The following is a 20,546-nucleotide window of genomic DNA, read 5'->3' as shown; positions in this document are numbered from 1 at the left end:
GAGATGCGAATGTTTTTAGGATCGTATCTGCGGCCTAACATTGTGGAGCTGGAGACCTTGCCCAGGACTGACTTTGAGCCCCCGCGGGGTGTGGACTTACCATCTGAGCGTGCGATTCCTTGCTTGGATCGATGCTCCAACCGCGGCCTGCGGACTTTTAACATCAAGGAGCTTGCAGTCTCAGGTTTAGACCGAAGTCGGGTGCTCCAAGCCGCACGAAGGTCAACAAGCCCCGACCCGGGGTAGATTGCCCGGTCGGTGCGGAGGAGCTGAGATCTCCTTCCCCCCCCCACCAATGCAGGAGCTTGATCGCCCCAACGAGGAAGGCCCGCCTCCGGCTACGGGAGTCAAGATTGTCCCGTCAACGGAAGGTTAGAGGCCCCCGACCGCTGGAGGACAAAGAAGGGAAGTGATTGAACTTTTTTTCGCCTTCCATCACAGTGAGGAATGCAGAGGAGTCCCTGTGGTGGATGTTCATGTTAAAATGTATTTTGTGTGTCCTGCTTTTTATCGTTATGACAGTATGACAAATGAAATTCCTCGTATGTTGCAAAACATACTTGGCTAATAAAGTATATTATGAATTGTGGATCTGCAGTTCTTTCCTACACTTGATTTACCTTTCCATTTGGTTTAACTGTAATACACTCAATTTATTGTCAGTCACTTGTGATTTGCCTAAAAAATGGCTGAATATACTGTTTATTACATAATTGAAAGAAGGCTTCCAGCATTGTGAGTTATGTGGGATAAATACTTTATCCAGTTGTAATACTTTTACAGTGCATTCAGAAAGTATTCAGACCCCTTCACTTTTTCCACATTTTATTATGTTATAGCCTTATTTTAAAATTGATTCAATTCATTTTTTTATCATCAATCTACACACAACACCCCAGATTAAAGAGGTGAAAACAGGTGTTTAGAAATTTTTGCAAAGTAATTAGAAAGAAATAACTGAAATATCACATTTACATAAGTATTCAGACCCTTTGCTATGACACTCAAAATTAAGCATAGGTTCATCCTGTTTCCATTGATTATCATTGAAATGTTTCTGCAACTTGATTGGAGTCCACCAGTGGTAAATTAAATTGATTGGACATGATTTTGAAAGGCACACACCTGTCTATATAAGGTCCCACAGTTGACAGTGCATGTCAGAGCAAAAACCAAGCCATGAAGACGAAGGAATTGTCGAAGGCGTGTGACATGTGAGGTCACACACACGTGACCAGTCGTATTTGACCTCTGACCCTAAACAAACATTGTCAGCATAACATATAAAAATTTTACTTGGTAAACTTCATAAGTCATATATACAGTACAAAACAATATACCTGTAATGCTTTCAGAATTGGAAGAGATTTATTCCACAATTTTTCACACTTTTGGCCGCACACGTGACTAAGAATGGCCCACTAATGGTGCAAGCTCAGCTAGATACCTTGGTCGGCATGAATGAGTCACGCCAAAGGCCTGTTTCCCTGCTATATAACTATGACTCTACAACTGTCACTTTAGTAAATGTGATTGCAGTTAGCCTTATTGTATTCTGCTTGCTCCATACAGTCTGTCTGAAGAAGCGTATGTAAACCTAAGTAGTTACCTATCCATGCACTCCAGAAATGCCTAACCCGCTGAGTTGTTCCAGCACTTTGTCTTTTTTGTAAGCCAGCATCTGGAGTTCCTTTGTCTACTTCTGTACCATTGATAGCAGGTGAAAAGAAACAGTGTAATATTTCAGTTTAAAAAAATATGTGCATTTGAAGTTCATTGTTAAAGTATTTTTGTTGCAGAAGTAAATTTTCAGCAAGTGACTGTCCCATGTGGCTGCTAGTGACCTGAGTTTATTGAAAGCAGGGTCATGGTGACAAAAATGTGAATGTTTTGATAAAGAGTGGGGGAAGCAGATGTTTTATTACGTTTGTAATGTATATATGATTCAAAATATTGTCTTAATTGATATGCTACTGATAATTAGAGTTATAGAGTCATCCAGCACAGAAACAGGCCCTTTGGCTCAACTAATCTGTGCAAACCAAGATTTCTATATAGGTTACTCCTATTTGTGTTTGGCCCACATCTCTCCAAACCTATTTTATTTACTACCTGTCCGAATGTATTTGAAACATTGTAATTGTGCTGCCTCTATCAGTTCTTCTGGCAGTTTGTTCCATATACCCTTGTGTAAAAATGTTACTCCTTGGGTCGTTTTTAAATCTTTCCCATCTCCATGGTCTCTAGATTTAGTCTACCCTACACTGGGAAAAAGACTTTGGCCATCTACCTTTTTCTTGTTGATGATTTTTATCCCCTCATGATTTTTATATCCTTTTTTAAAATGTTACCCCTTGGCTTCTACAGCTAAAAGTCCTTGCATTTCCTAATAACACAAACCCTCCAGTCCCAGTAACATCCTCACAACTTACTTCTGCACCTTTCCCAGCTTAATGACATCCTTCCAATAGTTGAGCGACCAGAATGCGCACAATACTCCCACGTGTAGTCTCATCAACAGTTTGTACAGTTGCAACATGATTTACTCACGCCCTGACAGATGACGGCAAGTATGCCACACACCGCCTTCACTACCTTGTCCAGCTGTGTCGCCATTTTCAAGGAATTATGCACTTGTAGTCTTGGTTCTTTGCTCTCCAACACTCTCAAGCCCCTACCATTTACTGTGCAAGTTCTTTCTGAATTGATCTTATCAAAATGCAACACATCACATTTATCTGAATTAAACTCCATCAGCCATTCCTTGGTCTGTTGTCCCACTGATGTACATTCTGTTATGATCTTGCATAATCTTCCTCGCTGTCCACAATACCATAAATCATCCAGCAGATCAAGGTTTCTGAAAATCTCTTGGGAACTTTGCATTTCCTTTTTACAGGTAACTCCTTAAGCTCTTCCCACTTCTCCAGGCTCTTCTAGTCAAGTTCTGTGAATTTCTTCTTGATGCATTCTGTAAACCAGGCACCTTCAGATGCTAAAAGTGCATTTTTACTTCGTTGTTATTTCTGATAAGCTAGATGTTGAGAAGAAATTGGTATTTGGCTGGAATGGACTTTGGGAGTCAAATCAGAAGCTCTATCCATAGTATGGAGAAAGATTGGTAGAGGCTCTTGGGCAACATCAGCAAAAAGCAGTTAGAGTCTGAAATTTGTCATTATTACATAATTGGTTAGTCATGCAGCATGGAAACAGGCCTTTCAGTCTAGGTCATCCCTGCCGATCAAGATGCCCCATCTAACCCATCCTTCTATACCTTTCTTATCCACCTGTCCAAGTGTCTTTTAAATGTTTTTATTGTACGGCCTCAACTACCTCTTCCGGCAGCTCATTCCATTTACCCACTACTGCGCTTGATCTCGCCGATATACAGGAGTGACTCCAAGTGCAGGCTCGGCGATCGTTTTGCTGAACACCTCCGCTCAGTCCACCTAAACCTATTTGATCTCCCGGTTGCTCAGCACTTTAACTCCCCCTCCCATTCCCAATTTGACCTTTCTGTCCTGGACCTCCTCAATTGTCAGAGTGAGGGCCAGCGCAAATTGGAGGAACAGCACCTCATATTTCGCTTGGGTAGCTTACAACCCAGCCATAAACATTGACTTCTCTAACTTCAAGTAGCCCTTGCTTTCCCTCTCTCTCCATCCCCTCCAATTTCCCAGTTCTCCCACCAGTCTTACTGTCTCCGACTACATTTTATCTCTGTACCACCCACTCCCCTGTCATCAGTCTAAAGAAGGGTCTCGACCCGAAACGTCACCCATTCTTTCTCTCCAGAGATGCTTCCTGTCCCGCTGAGTTACTCCTGCATTTTGTGTCACACATTATTGTAAATCTTCTCTGCATTCTTTTCTCAGCTAATGACATATTTCCTTTCGCAGAGTGACCAAAACTGAACAGAATAATCCATATGTGGCCTTGCCAACATTTGTGCAATTGTAACATAATATCCCAACTTCTATACTCAATGCCCTGACTGAAAGCCAATAGACCAGAAGCCTTCCTGACCACCCTTTCTACACGTGAAGGCATTTTCCAGTAACCCATACATCGGTATTCCTAGATCCCCCAGTTCTATAAAACTCCCCCAGCCTCTACCATTCACTGCAAAAGTCCTGCCCTGGTTGGACCTCCCGAAGTGTAACCCTCACACTTACCAACATTAAACTTTATTAACCATTCTTCAGCCCACTTACCCAACTGATCAATCCTGCTGTAATTTTTGATAACCATTTTCTCTGGCAAGCAATATTTTTATTTGACCATGTCAATGAGCATATTAATGCTTTCAAATCTATTTTGCTGTCACCTACAACAGTGTGGTTGTAAGCTGTGGTCACTAGGTGGCACCAGAGGAAAAATTATGGCAAATATGGCCATGGTTATTGTATACAAACTGCTCCACAAACTTACAGTTGTGTTGTTAAAGTGACATTATTGCTTCCTGCGATCCTAAATCCTATTTTTCAATTTTTTGCTTAATTGTTTTGTTTGCAGCTTGGCCCAATCAGAATACACTAATCTACAATATATCAAAATCTCAAGATTGCTGGCACTAAATTTTTTAATGCTATTCTGAGGTGTGCTGCATTTTCTCACTTTTCAGGGGTTCAACAGCCGAATCCTCCGCGTGTATCACATACAACTACCGAAACCTCTCCAGGGAAGGCAAAGTGTGTTTACAGAACAGAATTCAGCAGCATGTAACTTAATTTTTAAAGCTGAGTTTTATTTTATCCATTTTAGCAGTTCAATGTATAGGTTATTTAACAGGCCTATCACTATTTCAGTTATTTGAAAGGCAATTTGTTTTCCAAGGCATGCTTTACGTTCTAGTAAACGCTATTAAAATTTGGTCCCTTTCACTGATAATTCAAAGGGTCCATACATATGTGGAGGTTGAAATTTTAAACATGCTGTAGATGGGAAAATGCTCGAGTTTTTCAACAGTGATCAGGATAGAATTATTCCATATTTTCCACTGTTGCACCCCACCACACGATTGGTGCCAATTTAGCTGAAGCATATTATTATGCATTTAAACTTTTACGCTATCATTTGCTTTTGTAATGTAGGAAAATAACTGCAGATGCTGGTACAAATCGACGGTATCACAAAATGTTGGAGTAACTCAGCAGATCAGGCAGCATCTCAGGAGAGAAGGAATGGCTGACGTTTCGGGTCAAGACCCTTCTTCAGTCGAAACGTCACCCATTCCTTCTCTCCTGAGATGCTGCCTGACCTGCTGAGTTACTCCAGCATTTTGTGATACCTTCGATTTGCTTTTGTAATATCCATTGTCCCTTTCTGACAGGTACATGTTCAACTAATTATTACCAGCAGTTTATTACTTAATCAAGACAAACTTTTATGGAATTGAAGTATTAATATGTCACTTTGTCAAGTACAAGTTCAGTGGTATGTGTCATTTAGACAAAATGTCATTGTTGCTTTTATATGACACTTCGCAATATTCGGGGAATCAAGGATAGAAAGGTCATTATGGGAATGGGAAGGAGAGTTTTTGCTGCTCCCATCAAAGGTTTCGTGGAGCCATTGGGAGATATAGCATGGAAATGGACCCTTTGACCCATTAAATTCACACTGACCATCAACCACCCATTTACTAATCCCATTTTTACTCTCCATCCCTACCCAGACTGCCAATGTCCTACACACTGGCAATTTGCAATGGTTAATTAACCTAAAAAATCCACGGAATAAACTTGCGTGGTCACAGGGAGAACCTACAAACTGCATATTGGCAGCATTCAAGGCCATGATTAAACCAGAGATTGTAGCACAGTTCTAGCAGCAGGTCCACTAGCTACATCGCTGTCATTCATGATTTGTTATCTTTTGTGGAGTTTATTGGTGACCTTAACGTATGAGACCTCCAGTACCGAGCAGATAGTCCTCAACAATTGATACCAATACTTGTAAATGCCGTCCTGTGAGATCTGTGAGCGCAGATTTTTATCATTAAATAAATTCTTGGATTAAAATACATTACAATACAATATATCTTTATTGTTATTGTACAGGGGTACAACGAGATTGGGAATGCGCCTGCCATACGATGCAATAAATTAATTAGCTAGTCAGTATTAATTTAAACAACCCAATGAAACAAATTAGAACAGTTTTAAAACAGAATAAAGTGCAAGTAGATCTGTGCCGGTTCACTGTGCGATGTGACCATCCAGCTCAGCAGGACCGGTTCATAGCAGCTATGGCCCTGGGGATGAAGCTGTTCCTGAGTCTGGAGGTGTGGGCGTAGAAGGCCTTGTATTGTCTGGTCGAAGTTCGAACAGACTGTTGCAGGGGTGTGAAGAGCCTTTGTGGATGCTGGTGGCTTTTCTGAGGCATCGTGTGTTGTAGATGCCCTCCAAGGCTGGTAGCTGTGTTCCGATGGTCCTCTGAGCTCTATGGACTACCCGCTGAAGAGCTTTCCTCTCTGCCTCCGTGCAGCTGAGATACCACACAGGGATGCCAAAACATGCAAAAACGTACTGTTTACTATTTGATGTTTAACGGATGAAGAGTATTTGAGTGTTTTTGCACACGAGTGCATTTGGGAAGCTGGACTATAAAGAAACATGTTTTATTAACTTATTCTTTTAAAGATAATATTTGATATTCCAGCATAATAAAAATAAAAAAAGTCAAATGTATTATTCGGGCTTTCCTGTTCTATTGTTAACAAAATCGTCAAGGAAACTTCTCTGGAAAATAATCCTTCTGATGCAGAAAAACCTTGAAGTGATGAATGCCTGAGTTACCACATTTTCCAATGGTACTAAATAGATTTTTTTTAAATTTTCCAGTGAAACGAGATATCCAGCAAGATGATGAAGAGGCTGTTCGTGTTAAAGAGCAGAGCATTCTGGAGCTTGGGGGGCTCTTAGCCAAGACGGGGCAGGCAGCAGGTAAATATGGCACTGATCATCTAGTTAGTATTTTGATAGGAATGTTAATCACATAATGTCTGACAGCATTGTTAAAAATTAACTGCATGGCCCTACTTTTTATGTTCTATTTCTTAGTGATAACAAATCATGATTTTGCAGGTTCACTGAGAAGTTAAATTCTGCTTAGTTGCGTTCTGTTTCAGATTGTTTAAATTGGAATTGTATTCTGCCTCTTGTTTATCATTCATTCTTGATTATTGTAACTAAACTGTCAAGATAACTACTCTAGAAAGTGTGTCCTAAGCAATTGTATCTGCAAGTATACTCTCTACGTAAAACCTGCATGAGAGACTCAGTAAAAGGTCAAGCCTCTGATTCCAAGTGCATGCATCACTCCAATCTTTATTGTCAGAGGCTTGGATAATTCAGGAATATTGTCTTTGGGGTCCTTTGATTTGGCTCGGAGCACTTGCTGAATATGATTTCTTGCCTTTCTTTGCGTTGGTTCTATTGAGGTATATAACCGGATCCACCCTCTCTAATACTGATTCAAGTTAATTAATATGAACCTGACTGTGTCCTGGTAGATAACATGTGACATTCTGCATTCTGGTTATAAAGTATACCATATTTTTCTGCATTAGTGTCTCTTAATTTGTTACTGCACAACTACTGCATTATGTTTCCTCTCCTTTTGATTAGCCATCCACTGCAAAGTGACATGGTCAGCATACTGGATGCCCTTCCATTTGTCTGTCCTTCTCTCTGATTTTAAAATACGTTGTAGCTATTGGATAGTATTAGTTTATACAGATTTTCATTCTCTGTCTCGCAAGAGTTCCTGCTGTTTGCACAATCTCAGATACTGAATTGTTGATCTGATCCTGTACCCCTCGCAATGTAGGGATCAAATTCTGAAGTTATTATCTGGATATCATTCCCATCTCTATATCAGAATATTTTCAATTTGCACTCCTGTTTATTGATTGTAAGCTTTAAACAAGAGTCTGAAGGGTCTCGACCCGAAACGTCACCCATTCCTTCTCTCCAGCGATGCTGCTTGTCCCGTTGAGTTACTCCAGCGTTTTGTATCTACCTAAGCTTTAAACAAGAATATGTCTGTTCAAAGCAGCCTGCCCGTCTATAAATTTTCACATACTGCCACCCTACCTATCATACCTAAAGCTTATGCCTAAAATATATGTGTTTATCTTATAAGGCTATTTAAGCTACCCGCTAATGGCTATGATTAATTGGCTATGATTATTAAAATAACCCGGATTTAGAGCAATTGGACTCTTGTTTCAGGGCAATGCAAAGGATATGAGTCAACACTGGACTGAATTTTTAAAAGAGTGGCCTACATAGACTGACAACATAAATGTTTTTTCATCGGTGCAACTTCGTCAAGAATGTGATCAAACCTGGTTTTATCTTGATCAAATGTGTGGGGAATTAAACCTAGCTGTAGCTTTCATGCCACAGAGCTGAGGCTGAGTATCTATTCTGGGTTTTGCCTGGGTAAATCTTAGTCTTGGGTGCATTTTCAGATGAAAGCCAAGGCTAAGTTTAATTCCTTATCCACTGGTTCAAGACAAAACCAAGTTTAAAGACGTTTTCTCTGAAGGTGCAATCGAAGGAGTGCATTGAAGGTTCATCAAAATGATTCCTGGGATTGGCTTGTCCTGCAATAAGAGAGTCTGTAGTCTGGGCCAATGAAAGAATAAGTGTATAACCCTGCTATACTCTGTAGTCTGCTTTTCCTTAATTGTGACTAGTTTGGTACAAACTGAATGAATCATTGGAATAAGAGCATTGTGTATCTCTGAGGTCATGCACAATTTTGCAGTAGGTCTGCATTTGCTGCACCGACCACCATGCACGATGGAGGTTTTATCAAGAGGAAATATTTCTGTTGAGTTTCTATTATTGTCGTTTCCTATGCTGTTAATGTGCACAATTGAGAGGCATTATTTTGTTCATTGTAATCATGTGCAACTACAATTAATTAAAAGCTTTAACCACTTGCAATGACCACTAAAAGCAGTAAATTGCCTACCTAGTTATTATGACCTATCTAAGATGCACATATTTGAAGTCACTATTTTGAACCTTTCCTTTCATTTGTTCGATATCTTGCCACTCTAGTTCCACCATGTTCTGCTGCTGATTTATCTCTTGGACTGCAACGTAGCTAACCAATTTCCAAAAGGCTCTGTTCTTAATGCTCTGCCAGTTCTTAAATGCTGCTTAAATCTATCGCTACCCTCTCCAAAAATTATCACCTCAAACTTTTTAACTATGTCACTTAATTCAGAATTATTTTGTTAAGCAGCAAAGTAATTGAAACTTTCATTCTTCTTTTCTCTATTACTCCAATAATTGCAATTTTGCTGGTAATCAGGTGATATAAGCTAAGGAGGTGCACAATCTCAGAAAATTATTTTGTGAAAGTGATCATGAAGTTGTAATTGTACTAGGAAACAACATTCTGAAAATTTTATGAAGTTTTGAAAGCTATAGTAGTAAAATGTAAAATCTAGTTGTGTGAAATCTTTTTCATATCCTAAGAACTCGGGGGACTGTTGAAATATGTCAGACCATTCCTGAATTCAATCAGTAAAGCTAAAGCTGCTCGGTTGGTTCGGTCGCTGCTCGACTTGTTTCTGGATATGGAAGCAGCTACTGGTCAGGAGGTAAGAACTAACTAAACTGGGATATAGTTAACCAATATTTATTTAATTGATGTTTTGATTCAGTAAAATTGGGGTCTAATTAGTGCAGGATTAATGTCATGTTCAAAAATTGTTGGTCACTGCATCTCATACATAAGTCCAAATTAATGAGTCTTACTGCTTCTTGCGCTCGCATAGATGGGAGTGAGGTTGGCGGCAGGAAACAACTGTCATTCCAACTGATAATAATCCCTCGCCTAACATAATTGAAAGACATCACAATTTCATTGCTATTTATGGGGCTTTGCTGTAAGTAGATTAACATATAACATATAACATATAACAACTACAGCATGAAAACAGGCCTGTCCGGCCCTACCAGTCCACGCCGACCATTCTCCCTGACCTAGTCTCATCTACCTGCACTCAGACCATAACCCTCCAATCCCCTCCTATCCATATACCTATCCAATTTACTCTTAAATAATAAAATCGAGCCAGCCTCCACCACTTCCACCGGAAGCCCATTCCATACAGCCACAACCCTCTGAGTAAAGAAGTTCCCCCTCATGTTACCCCTAAACCTTTGTCCCTCAATTCTGAAGCTATGTCCCCTTGTTGGAATCTTCCCCACTCTCAAAGGGAAAAGCCTACCCACGTCAACTCTGTCCGTCCCTCTCAAAATTTTAAAAACCTCTATCAAGTCCCCCCTCAACCTTCTACACTCCAAAGAATAAAGACCCAACCTGTTCAACCTCTCTCTGTAGCCTAAGTGCTGAAACCCAGGCAACATTCTAGTAAATCTCCTCTGTACCCTCTCCATTTTGTCGACATCCTTCCTATAATTTGGCGACCAGAACTGCACACCATACTCCAGATTTGGCCTCACCAATGCCCTGTACAATTTCAACATTACATCCCAACTTCTATACTCGATGCTCTGATTTATAAAGGCAAGCATACCAAACGCCTTCTTCACCACCCTATCCACATGAGATTCCACCTTCAGGGAACAATGCACAGTTATTCCCAGATCCCTCTGTTCCACTGCATTCCTCAATTCCCTACCATTTACCCTGTACGTCCTATTTTGATTTGTCCTACCAAAATGCAGCACCTCACACTTATCAGCATTAAACTCCATCTGCCATCTTTCAGCCCACCCTTCCAAAAGGCCCAAGTCTCTCTGTAGATTGGCTGTCATCCTTCTTGAAATTTGGCTCTGAAGTGCTTTGAGACATCCATTCCTGCAAATCCTGTCTAGATTGAATTATAGTATTGACGAATGTTTTTAATACTTGATTTTTGCAAACTGCTGACCTTCACATTGGCACTTCGTTTTTCTTTGCATTTAGCTTTTTTACAATTTGTGCTACAGTCAAGGATTATTTAACTTGCATTTTCCTTTGTACTTGCCTATCTTGGCGTTCACAGGTTGAATTATGTTTAGAATGCATTGAGTGGGCGAAATCTGAGAAGAGGACGTTCCTGCGACAGGCTTTGGAGGTATGTTTTCCACTTCAACATTGATCTTTGAGGAAATTAAAATTGGAATAACATCTAATTTAAGTCTCCAATTCACCCAAGATTACTGAGGTTTTCAAAACAACAATTGTCTTCCAAACTAATTAGTTTGGTGAATTATTTTTAATCTATCCATAAATGTTAATTTAGTACATTCTTTACCAAATTAGTCAAACCGGTAAACCAAAAGTAATGCTTTTTAGAGAGATTTTGAGGGACTCTTCATAGTTAACTCATCAGGATTATGTGAATTCTTTAATCATGAATAATTTTATGAAGTTAACTAATCACATTTTCAGCAAATTAACAATATTTTTCTCTTGCATAAAGGGCAATTGATTGTTGAGACTGTTAGAATCTGAATTTTGGATCCTTAGAATGTGAAGTACTCCGCTTTTCTGTGAAAGTGAATGAAATTGAATTAACTTGGACGTAACTCTTATGCCTTTTCTTCCATTTCTGCATAAGCAGGAACTCTTTGGGCTTGACGTTATCCTGCTGTTTTAACCAAGGAATTTAATGGCGAGGGACAAAATTTTCCAGATTGACAACTGTTTCATTCGGACGCTTTCATGGTCGAACTTTGTTTCGACTTTGTATAAATTCAGTATGGTGTTTCTTGCTCTTAAAATTAAGCTGCAAAATTTTACAATCTGAAATTCTAAAATGAACACCTAAAATTATAAACTAAATTGTTGGCTTAAGTTCTGGAAATAGCTGTTGCATTTGTACCTTTTTAATATCTGGTTACTAACTTAAAGTTGATTTTTGTTATTAAATTGAAACACTTCAGCAGAGACTGAGTAAACTGACATTAACCTTTTTAATGTTTTATTGAATGATTAGTTGTAACATTTTTAAATTGCAAACATAACTGGACAATTTTTTTAAAGCTTCGCAATTTATTGGAATAATATGTGAAGTTGTCTTGCCGAGTGCTGTTAGAGGGATGCAAGAAGTTATCAGCGAGGAAATTTGCAGTATGGATGAATTTGAAAACTAGGATTAAAAATCTGTTAAAAGAAATTTTGAGATTCATTTGTGGTTGAACATTATTCCAAATCCTAACATATTATTGGAGAATGTTGTAATAGATAAGAATACAAGATAAAAACTGGAGGAAACCATTTGGCTGTTTGTGCCTTCTCAGTTATTGAATATGATCATGGCTAGGTCATAATACTCTTTGTTCTCTAACATAATGCATTATTGTGCCAACCTTCAGTAGCCCTGAATAGTGTGGGTGTCTCTTCATTAAAGTTTAGATTGCACTAAGCCTGGGCTTTTAAGTGAACAGAAAAGTAATGCTCTTTTGTTGCCTTAAAACATTTAAAAACTGCCACTACCTATACACAATTCCAGTGCAGTTGGAGTGCAGAGAGCTATACAAAGAAAAATTGAGTTTAGGAGATCTGCCAATAGTTTTTATGACTGCAATTTGGGTCAAATTGATAACACATGCTTAGTCAACGATCTGGAGACATGCGATGCAGAAATTGTAGTCTTGAACAAGAAAACATTTTGGTGGAGAAAATCAAAGGTTCAAGCGGCATCTGTGGAGGAAAATGGGCAGTCGATATTTCGGGTCAACACCCTTCAGCATCTCAACCCCATTTCCCTTAACACATGCTTCCTGACCAGTTGAGTTCCTTGAGCAGATTGATTTTCTATAGTTAGTAATCTATTTTTGAGAGTTAAATCAGAAGTAACTGAATCAAGAGCCTGTTAGCTCCACATCTGATAGTACTGGTAAGATGGCTGTTAGTGGAAGAAATATATGGAAATGACATCTTGCACTTGTTCAGTTAGTTCACAACTGATGTGAAAACAATGGACTCTGCATATAATGAAGTCACAATGATTCAGCATATTGTGCGTGATTGGTACAATGTATTAAACATAGAAAATAGGTGCAGGAGTAGGCCATTCGGCCCTTCGAGCCTGCACCGCCATTCAATATGATCATGGCTGATCATCCAGCTCAGTAACTCAAAGTATATTTTCATTGCTTTAAAATCATTCGAATGGTTCATCTTGGTTCTCCGAGTAAGTTCCAAGTCTGATGCTGTGAATGAATGAATAAGTTCATTGGCCAAGTATGTGCATATACAAGGAATGTGCCTTGGTGCTCCGCTCACAAATGACAACACAAACATACAGTTAACAATTAAGAATAAAGCATAAACATATCAAAACAATAAGGATACAACATTACGGTCTAAACATGTGGGTGAAAATAAACCAGAGCAAAAAAGAGACTGCAGACTTTGGTTATTGAGTTGAACTACTACTCGTGGGAAAAAAGCTGTTTTTATGTCTGACTGTGGTGGCTTTGACAGTCCGGAGGGAAGTGCTTCAGAGTTTGTGGCCAGGGTGAGAGGGGTCAGAGATGATCTTGCCCCCTCGCTTCCTGGCCCTTGCAGTATACAGTTCATCAATGGGGGGAAGGTTGCAGCCAACAACCTTCTCAGCTGATCGAACGATCCGTTGCAGCCTCCGGATGTCGTGCTTGGTGGCTAAGCCAAACCAGACCACGATGGAGAAAGTGAGGACGGACTCAATGATAGCAGTATAGAATTGGACCATCATTGCCTGTGGCAGATTGTGTTTCCTCAGTTGCCGCAGGAAGTACATCTTCTGTTGGGCCTTTTTGTCTATGGAGTCGATGTTGGCCCCCCATTTAAGGTCCCTGGAGATGATGGTTCCAAGGAACTTAAATGACTCCACAGATGTGACTACGGTGTTGTGGATGGTGAGTGGGGGAAGTTGTGGGGGAGCTCTTCGAAAGTCTACAATTAGTTCCACTGTCTTAAGAGCATTGAGCTCCAAGTTGTTACGATGGCACCAAGGCGCCAGCTGTGTCACTTCCCGTCTGTAGGCAGATTCCTCCCCATCCTGGATCAGTCCAATCAGGGTTGTGTCATCCACAAACTTGAGGAGCTTGACAGAGGAGTCTGTGGAGGTGTGTGTAGCAAGTCTGTAGTTTGCACAATGTCTGGATTTCAAAAGAATCATTTGAAGTTTTCTAATTCAGGTAGGGGGTGGGGAGGATGGAGTTGATGGGAAGTTTTCTGTTAAATAAGCAAGGTAGGACTTGATCAGCTATTATCCTGAAGGTGCGTGAACTCCAAGATCCTGAATGATGAATAATATGGTAATGTCCAGAAGTGCCTCTAAGTTAGAGATATTTGTATGAGAGATAAACAGTAATATATGTGTAACTTCTAGAAGCCAATTTGAGGCTGTATTGGAAGACGTTTGAGGTATATACTTCCTTTGTAATTGTTATCTTTCCAAAGGATTTTAAATGCAGAAAGATGGCAATATAGATTCATCATTTTCTCCTTTCTCTGTGTGTGTCAAATGTATTATTAACCTGGGGTGAAATGAAAAGGGTGCAGGATTTAACTGCCATTTGACATCCAAAGTGGAGGTGTCTTTCAGTGAGATTTAATTAAGGCATCGGGAACTCATTTGTGCTACTTTCAAGCATTGAGTCTGGAGAGTTGCAGTGGTGAACCTGACATGGCTAATATTGTAAAGTTGTACTTTGCTGAAATGTAATAGGTAATCTGTAGAGTTGCGCTGATGTATAGTAGTTCAGGGGATTACATATATTATAGAAACATAGAAAATAGGTGCAGGAGGAGGCCATTTGACCCTTCGAGCCAGTACCGCCATTCATTGTGATCATGGCTGATCATCCACAATCAGTAACCTGTGCCCAACTTCTCCCCATATCCCTTGATTCCACTAGCCCCCAGAACTCTATCTAACTCTCTCTTAAATTCATCCAGTGATTTGGCCTCCACTGCCCTCTGTGGCAGAGAATTCCACAAATTCACAACTCTCTGGGTGAAAAAGTTGCTTCTCACCTCAGTTTTAAATGGCCTCCCCTTTATTCTAAGACTATGGCCCCTGGTTCTGGACTCCCCCAACATTGGGAACATTTTTCCTGCATCTCGCTTGTCCAGTCCTTTTATAATTTTATATGTCTCTATAAGTTCCCCTCTCATCTTTCTAAACTCCAGTGAATACAAGCCTAGTCTTTTCAATCTTTCCTCATATGACAGTCCCGCCATCCCAGGGATCAATCTCGTGAACCTGCGCTGCACTGCCTCAATTACAAGGATGTCCTTCCTCAAATTAGGAGACCAAAACTGTACGCAATACTCCAGATGTGGTCTCACCAGGGCCCTATACAACTGCAGAAGAACCTCTTTATTCCTATATTTAATCCTTTGCTAGATCCTGTGAGGACAATCAACCATATAATCATCCTCTCACCTCGGACGATGCAGCAGGGTAATATTATCGCTAGGTACTGCTTTGGTGGAAGAGGATCTGAAATCTTCCCGGTGTAATATTTTGATGTGTTGCATGGTTCAACTCGAGTGGTACCCTTCATTGATTTGTGAACCTGTGTTCTTTTCAAAACGTGCACTTTAATTATTTTGGGTTAGAGTATGTTAATTTTATCAGAAGATAGTGAAAGTCACATATTGAATGTAGTCCACATTGCATGGATATATCAGTTGTTAGTATTGTGATGTATTTGCTTGTGTGCCAGATGAGAGAAGATTGCAGATTTTGTTTTGTTTGTATCGAGCTGCATCCTTGACAATAATACATGCAAATACAACAAATCTCACAAACCCAGACATTATTGTTTCTTTAGCAAAGCAGATTTATAAGAATCAACCAATCTATTCTCGGTAGCTTTCTGTACTTTAGTTACTTGAATTGAGGTACTGGATTAGAATAAAACCTTTCCTCAAACATTTTCCAAGGGTATTAAAGGAAACAAGCAATCATATAAAGTGTAGCAAATTTGGCTTCGATTTATCACTTGGATATCTTACAGATTTAACATCAGTAGTTAGTGAAGTGTGCATTTGATATATTTCCATTGTAAGCAGAGTCTGAATATTTTGTGAAATATTGTTATCTGCTCAATGAGCTTTATCATTCATTAAATGTTAATGAACCTTGCTTCCAATAGTTTATAGAATGATAAATAGTAATGCCATTTGTCAGCTTCTGAAGGTAATTTGAGGAGAATTTATGTCTTGGTTTAGGCTGAATGTAATAAATAAGCTTTCAGCTTGACGCCTAAAAATTTGTAAGCTCACTTTTATGTGAACATGAGCTCACTTCCTGGGTTAATTATTAGTAATGAGGCTGAAGAATCTGAATTGTATTTAAAAGAAGAATGGAACTGAATACAAATCCAATTTGGCAGAGATCTGTAGTGTCTTCTGATTAGTTTGTGTGAACTGGATGCATTTGCCAATGTTTGATGGTTATCGAGCTTCTGACATACCATCGACTTGTAAATAAATGTAAAACTAGTGCAATAAAAATTTTTACAACGTTGACTTTGCATGCACTTTTGAGATGCTTCAACTGAAACTTCACACAAGGAGACCAGCCTTATTTGATTTACTTTGGTAATCTTTGTGTTGTACCTCTGCACTTCAGCTGCTTAAATACCTTGAAGGTATTTTTAATTTTTTGGGGGGAAAATTCTTCCATTTGTTGACTTATGCACTTTTGAACATATCAGTATTTTTATTTATGAATTTTATTTCACTTGCGCTCACAATGCTTCCATAAATTTGGGGTATATTTTGTGTGTTTATATTGACCTCAAGGTCGATGAATTCAGTGTTTCAAAAAAGAGATTTTAAAACATAATGGCAATAACCCATCACTCAGTCCTTAAAACGGAAACAGAAAATGCTGGAAACGTTCTGCATCTGTGAAAAGTGAAACCGTTCACATTTTCTATTGAAGACCCTCTATTCAGAACTTGGTCAGCAGTTTCCTGCCTTGGAAGCATTGAGTTTTTGACTGCAAAGGCAATGGAACAGTTGCAATTCTAGCTTGAGTTATAGCAAGTATTTCATTCACTTCACTCCAAAAAAAGCGTCTAACACTCACATTTACCCTCATTTATTAGAAATATATAAAATATATAACATTTATTTTTACAATGTAACCATACCTCAGAAAAAAGGGTTTTTATTCTGTGGTAGTGGCGGCTTAGCCATTTTAGAATGGCTGTAAGATAATCTCTCACATCTGAAAGCTTGCTGAAGGTGCATTATAATGGATTTTCATCAGCAGAATTAAAAAAGACTTTTTGCGTTTTTACTGTACTTCCAGAAGTGTTACACTTTGACTTGCATTCAAACTCAGCTGAAACAGACACATTTTAACCATCTTAATATTTCCTATACAGGCTCGCTTGGTTTCTCTGTACTTTGACACTAAGAGGTACCAGGAGGCATTGCAATTAGGTAACTATTGACACTGCCTTTCATCTCTTGGGTAGATAACAATGGGAGCTGTGATCACTGCGGCAGCAGGGGTGGGGGTTGGTGATGTGGGGAAGAGACGTAACTTCAATTCAAAATTCCTGTTGGTTAAATTAGAACCCAAGAATTTCCCAAAATTGTTCAACGTCATGGTAATCACTAGTTTGTCAACAAAAAGTTATTTTTATTATTAGGCAGAAATCTTAGTGACTGGGTTAGGCTATGTGTGTTCTTGAGAAATAATTTTTCCGTTGTATTGGGATAAATCTTGTGTACGACTGATGATCCTTGAGAATGCATAACGAGAGAATGCAGTAATCAGATAAGCATCTGTGTTTAAGTGTAGATAATCTGGTAAAACTCTGAACAGTCTGTATATTTCAACTTTTTTCTGACCTTATGCAATATGTAATGACTTGTGAGGTATATCACAAAAATATTTCTTGACCACATTATTTTCAAGGTGGGTGAAACACCATTGTGCAGTTTTTTTTGCACAGTACATAGATAATCCACTAGAGGGCAGCACTCTAAACTTTCATAAATTGCTGTTGCTTAAAACCATGGTTTATCCACACACCATCCGGTAGGGACCAGTATATTGTAGCGGCATTATTTGCAGAATTTCTCTCATCCAGGAAAGCTGAATTTTCATTGTTTTTAAATTTATACTTCATATTAGACAGTTCGAAAAGATTATACGATTCTTTGAACTTGAAGAACGTCAAAGTACTTTGCATACTAAAAGATGCATAAAGTAAATAAATTAAATAATCCAATGAATTGTTACTGGATACATTTTCAGGAGAGGAGTATGATAATATTAAGACCTACCTGAGATATGAAGTTACCTAGAAAATAAAATCAGTGAATACTGAAAATGCTCAGCAAGTCGGGCACATCCATGGGGAGAAAATAGTTAATGTTTCAGGGCAATGACTTTTCATCAGAACATTCTAATGAAAGAGCATTGAAAATAAACATAATTTCTATCCTTCTAAATGCTTCCTGACCTTTTGAGTATCTTCAACATTTGCTGTTTTTATTTCCATTTCAGCAATTACAGTATATTTGCATTTGTCCACTGTTCTTCATACATTTTTAAGACCACATTTTTATTTCTTTGTACCCACATATTAAACCATTTTGTTCCAATGTTAAACATTTGTCATCACATGCCAGTTCTCAACAAGATTGTCTAAATCCATATTTTCCATGCATTTGATACCCAGCTCTACTTAGCTACCTCTCTCAATCTCTCCATTTTGTCTACACTGTCAGTGTTTGTCTGACATCCAATATTAGATTAACAGAGATTTTCTCTAAACTTGGAAAGATCCAAACTATTTTTGATTAATGTCATAGACTCAATATCCTGGCCACCAACTTCATTTCTTTACCTGGTATTTGTCTGACACTTAACCAAACTTTTTCTTGCCTGTCTCAATGCCTTGTAAATATTCTAATTGTATCTGCCACCTCCACCTCTGACAGCACATTCTGGATATCAGTTGCTCTTTGTTTGTTTTTATACTTTTCCTTTAGCATACGCTTTAAATCTCCTCCCTTTCATCTTAAATATATGCCATCATTTTTTTACCATCCCTGTCACAGGAAAAAGATTTTATTTACCCCAGCTATGCCTTTCATAATTTTATATATATATATCAATCTGGTTACCCACAGCCTCCTTTGCTCCAGGGAAAACAAACCCAGTCTATTCAGTCTCCTTACAACTGAAGTCCTAAAATCCAAACTTCCTGGTGAATATCAGGATAAAATTGAACCTGCAAACCTGCATCATTGCTATTTTCTTGTCCCAAACAGTTGTGACCTATTAGATGTGCTTGTTCCTGGTAATCGTCCCCATTCTAACTTTAGTATTGAGTTCATCTAAAACTCTATTACTTGTTTCCATGTATCCCATTGATCCATTTGTCTTGGAATTGATGACCTACCGTGGCTCCATGTTGAACAGTGCCTCAATTTAGAAATTCTAATCTTCATGCCATCTTCCATTTAGCTCTATAATCTCTTCCAGCCCTATTAGCTAATCACAAATCTGTTCCCTACTAATTCTGGTTTTGACCATTCCTTCTTTTAATTTGTTTCATAAATGATAACGTTTTTTACGGGAGATTTCTCCACTTTTCTCTAAACTGCTGCTTAGAACCCAATTATTTGACTAAACTCTTGAATCATTTCCCTAACCCTTGAAGTAACTTGTCAAATTCTGTTCAGGAATGCCTGGGTAAATTTGCTGCATTAAAGGTGTCATATAAATACAAGTTGTTGCCAGTAAATAATGGAGCTGCTTCGATTTTTGTGCATCTTCCTTTGTGCAATTATTTTCAACTAAACTGTTCTGCAACCAATTGGTCTTTGCTAAATAGTTCAGAATAATTTCCTTTGTGCTAATTTGGGGAGTAATGACTTCAATGTTAAGAATGTTGAAGGTTGCAGCTTCCTGTATAATTTGAGCTGCATAAATGTGTTCTTGTTTCCCTCGCATCTTGAAATATGTGCTGTTGTGTTGGAGGTATAAAATCCTGTTGGAGTCTTCATCTTGAGAGAAAGGTGGCTAGATATTGAGCGGGTGCAATTTTTTTTTCACTTTCTAACAGCAATACCAAGGGCAGCACAGGCTGAAGTCTAATATGCATGCCTTTGGAACACCAAAAGATTTTTTATCTAAATAGAAATATTTCAAGTTCCTCAACCATTTAATCAGTAGATTTACAAGTCACTGTGGGAATATGGTCTGGAGGAACTACAAGATTTATCTCACAATTTTGAAGTTATATTTTGGAAAATGCAACTGTCCCTAAAGTCCTTGTAATCTATAAGATAAATTGGACAGGTGTCATGTCTACTGAATTAATTGTTTTTGCTGTAGTAGGTGTGTGGATATTGGGTAATAACATTTATGGTGGATTAGAAGTTGATTATGCCATTAGACTTCAATAATTAAAGTAATTGCTGTTGGATATATCTTTTACAATTCCTCCTGTACCACATAATAACGTGAGAGGCTTGCATATTCAAAAATTATTTGAAAACTGAGAATAGAACATGATACACCTAGAATGACAATCCAG

General features: G+C 38.7%; 1 protein-coding gene across 3 annotated transcripts in view; it reads left to right on the top strand.

Annotated features, from left to right (window-relative positions):
• Window positions 1-20,546, top strand: part of LOC144607816 (26S proteasome non-ATPase regulatory subunit 11) — a 52,646-nt gene that overhangs the window by 9,867 nt on the left and 22,233 nt on the right. For all 3 annotated transcript variants that reach the window (XM_078424930.1, XM_078424929.1, XM_078424928.1), the window contains exons 2-5: window positions 6,846-6,947; window positions 9,501-9,625; window positions 11,039-11,110; window positions 17,373-17,430. In XM_078424930.1, the coding sequence (XP_078281056.1) occupies window positions 6,846-6,947; window positions 9,501-9,625; window positions 11,039-11,110; window positions 17,373-17,430 (357 nt within the window). The remainder of the gene's footprint in view (window positions 1-6,845; window positions 6,948-9,500; window positions 9,626-11,038; window positions 11,111-17,372; window positions 17,431-20,546) is intronic.

This window comes from Rhinoraja longicauda, chromosome 29 (assembly GCF_053455715.1).
Source record: "Rhinoraja longicauda isolate Sanriku21f chromosome 29, sRhiLon1.1, whole genome shotgun sequence".
NCBI classification, from domain to species: domain Eukaryota; kingdom Metazoa; phylum Chordata; class Chondrichthyes; order Rajiformes; family Arhynchobatidae; genus Rhinoraja; species Rhinoraja longicauda.
Note: the sequence above shows the minus strand (reverse complement) of the source record. Positions and strands in the feature narration are given on the sequence as shown.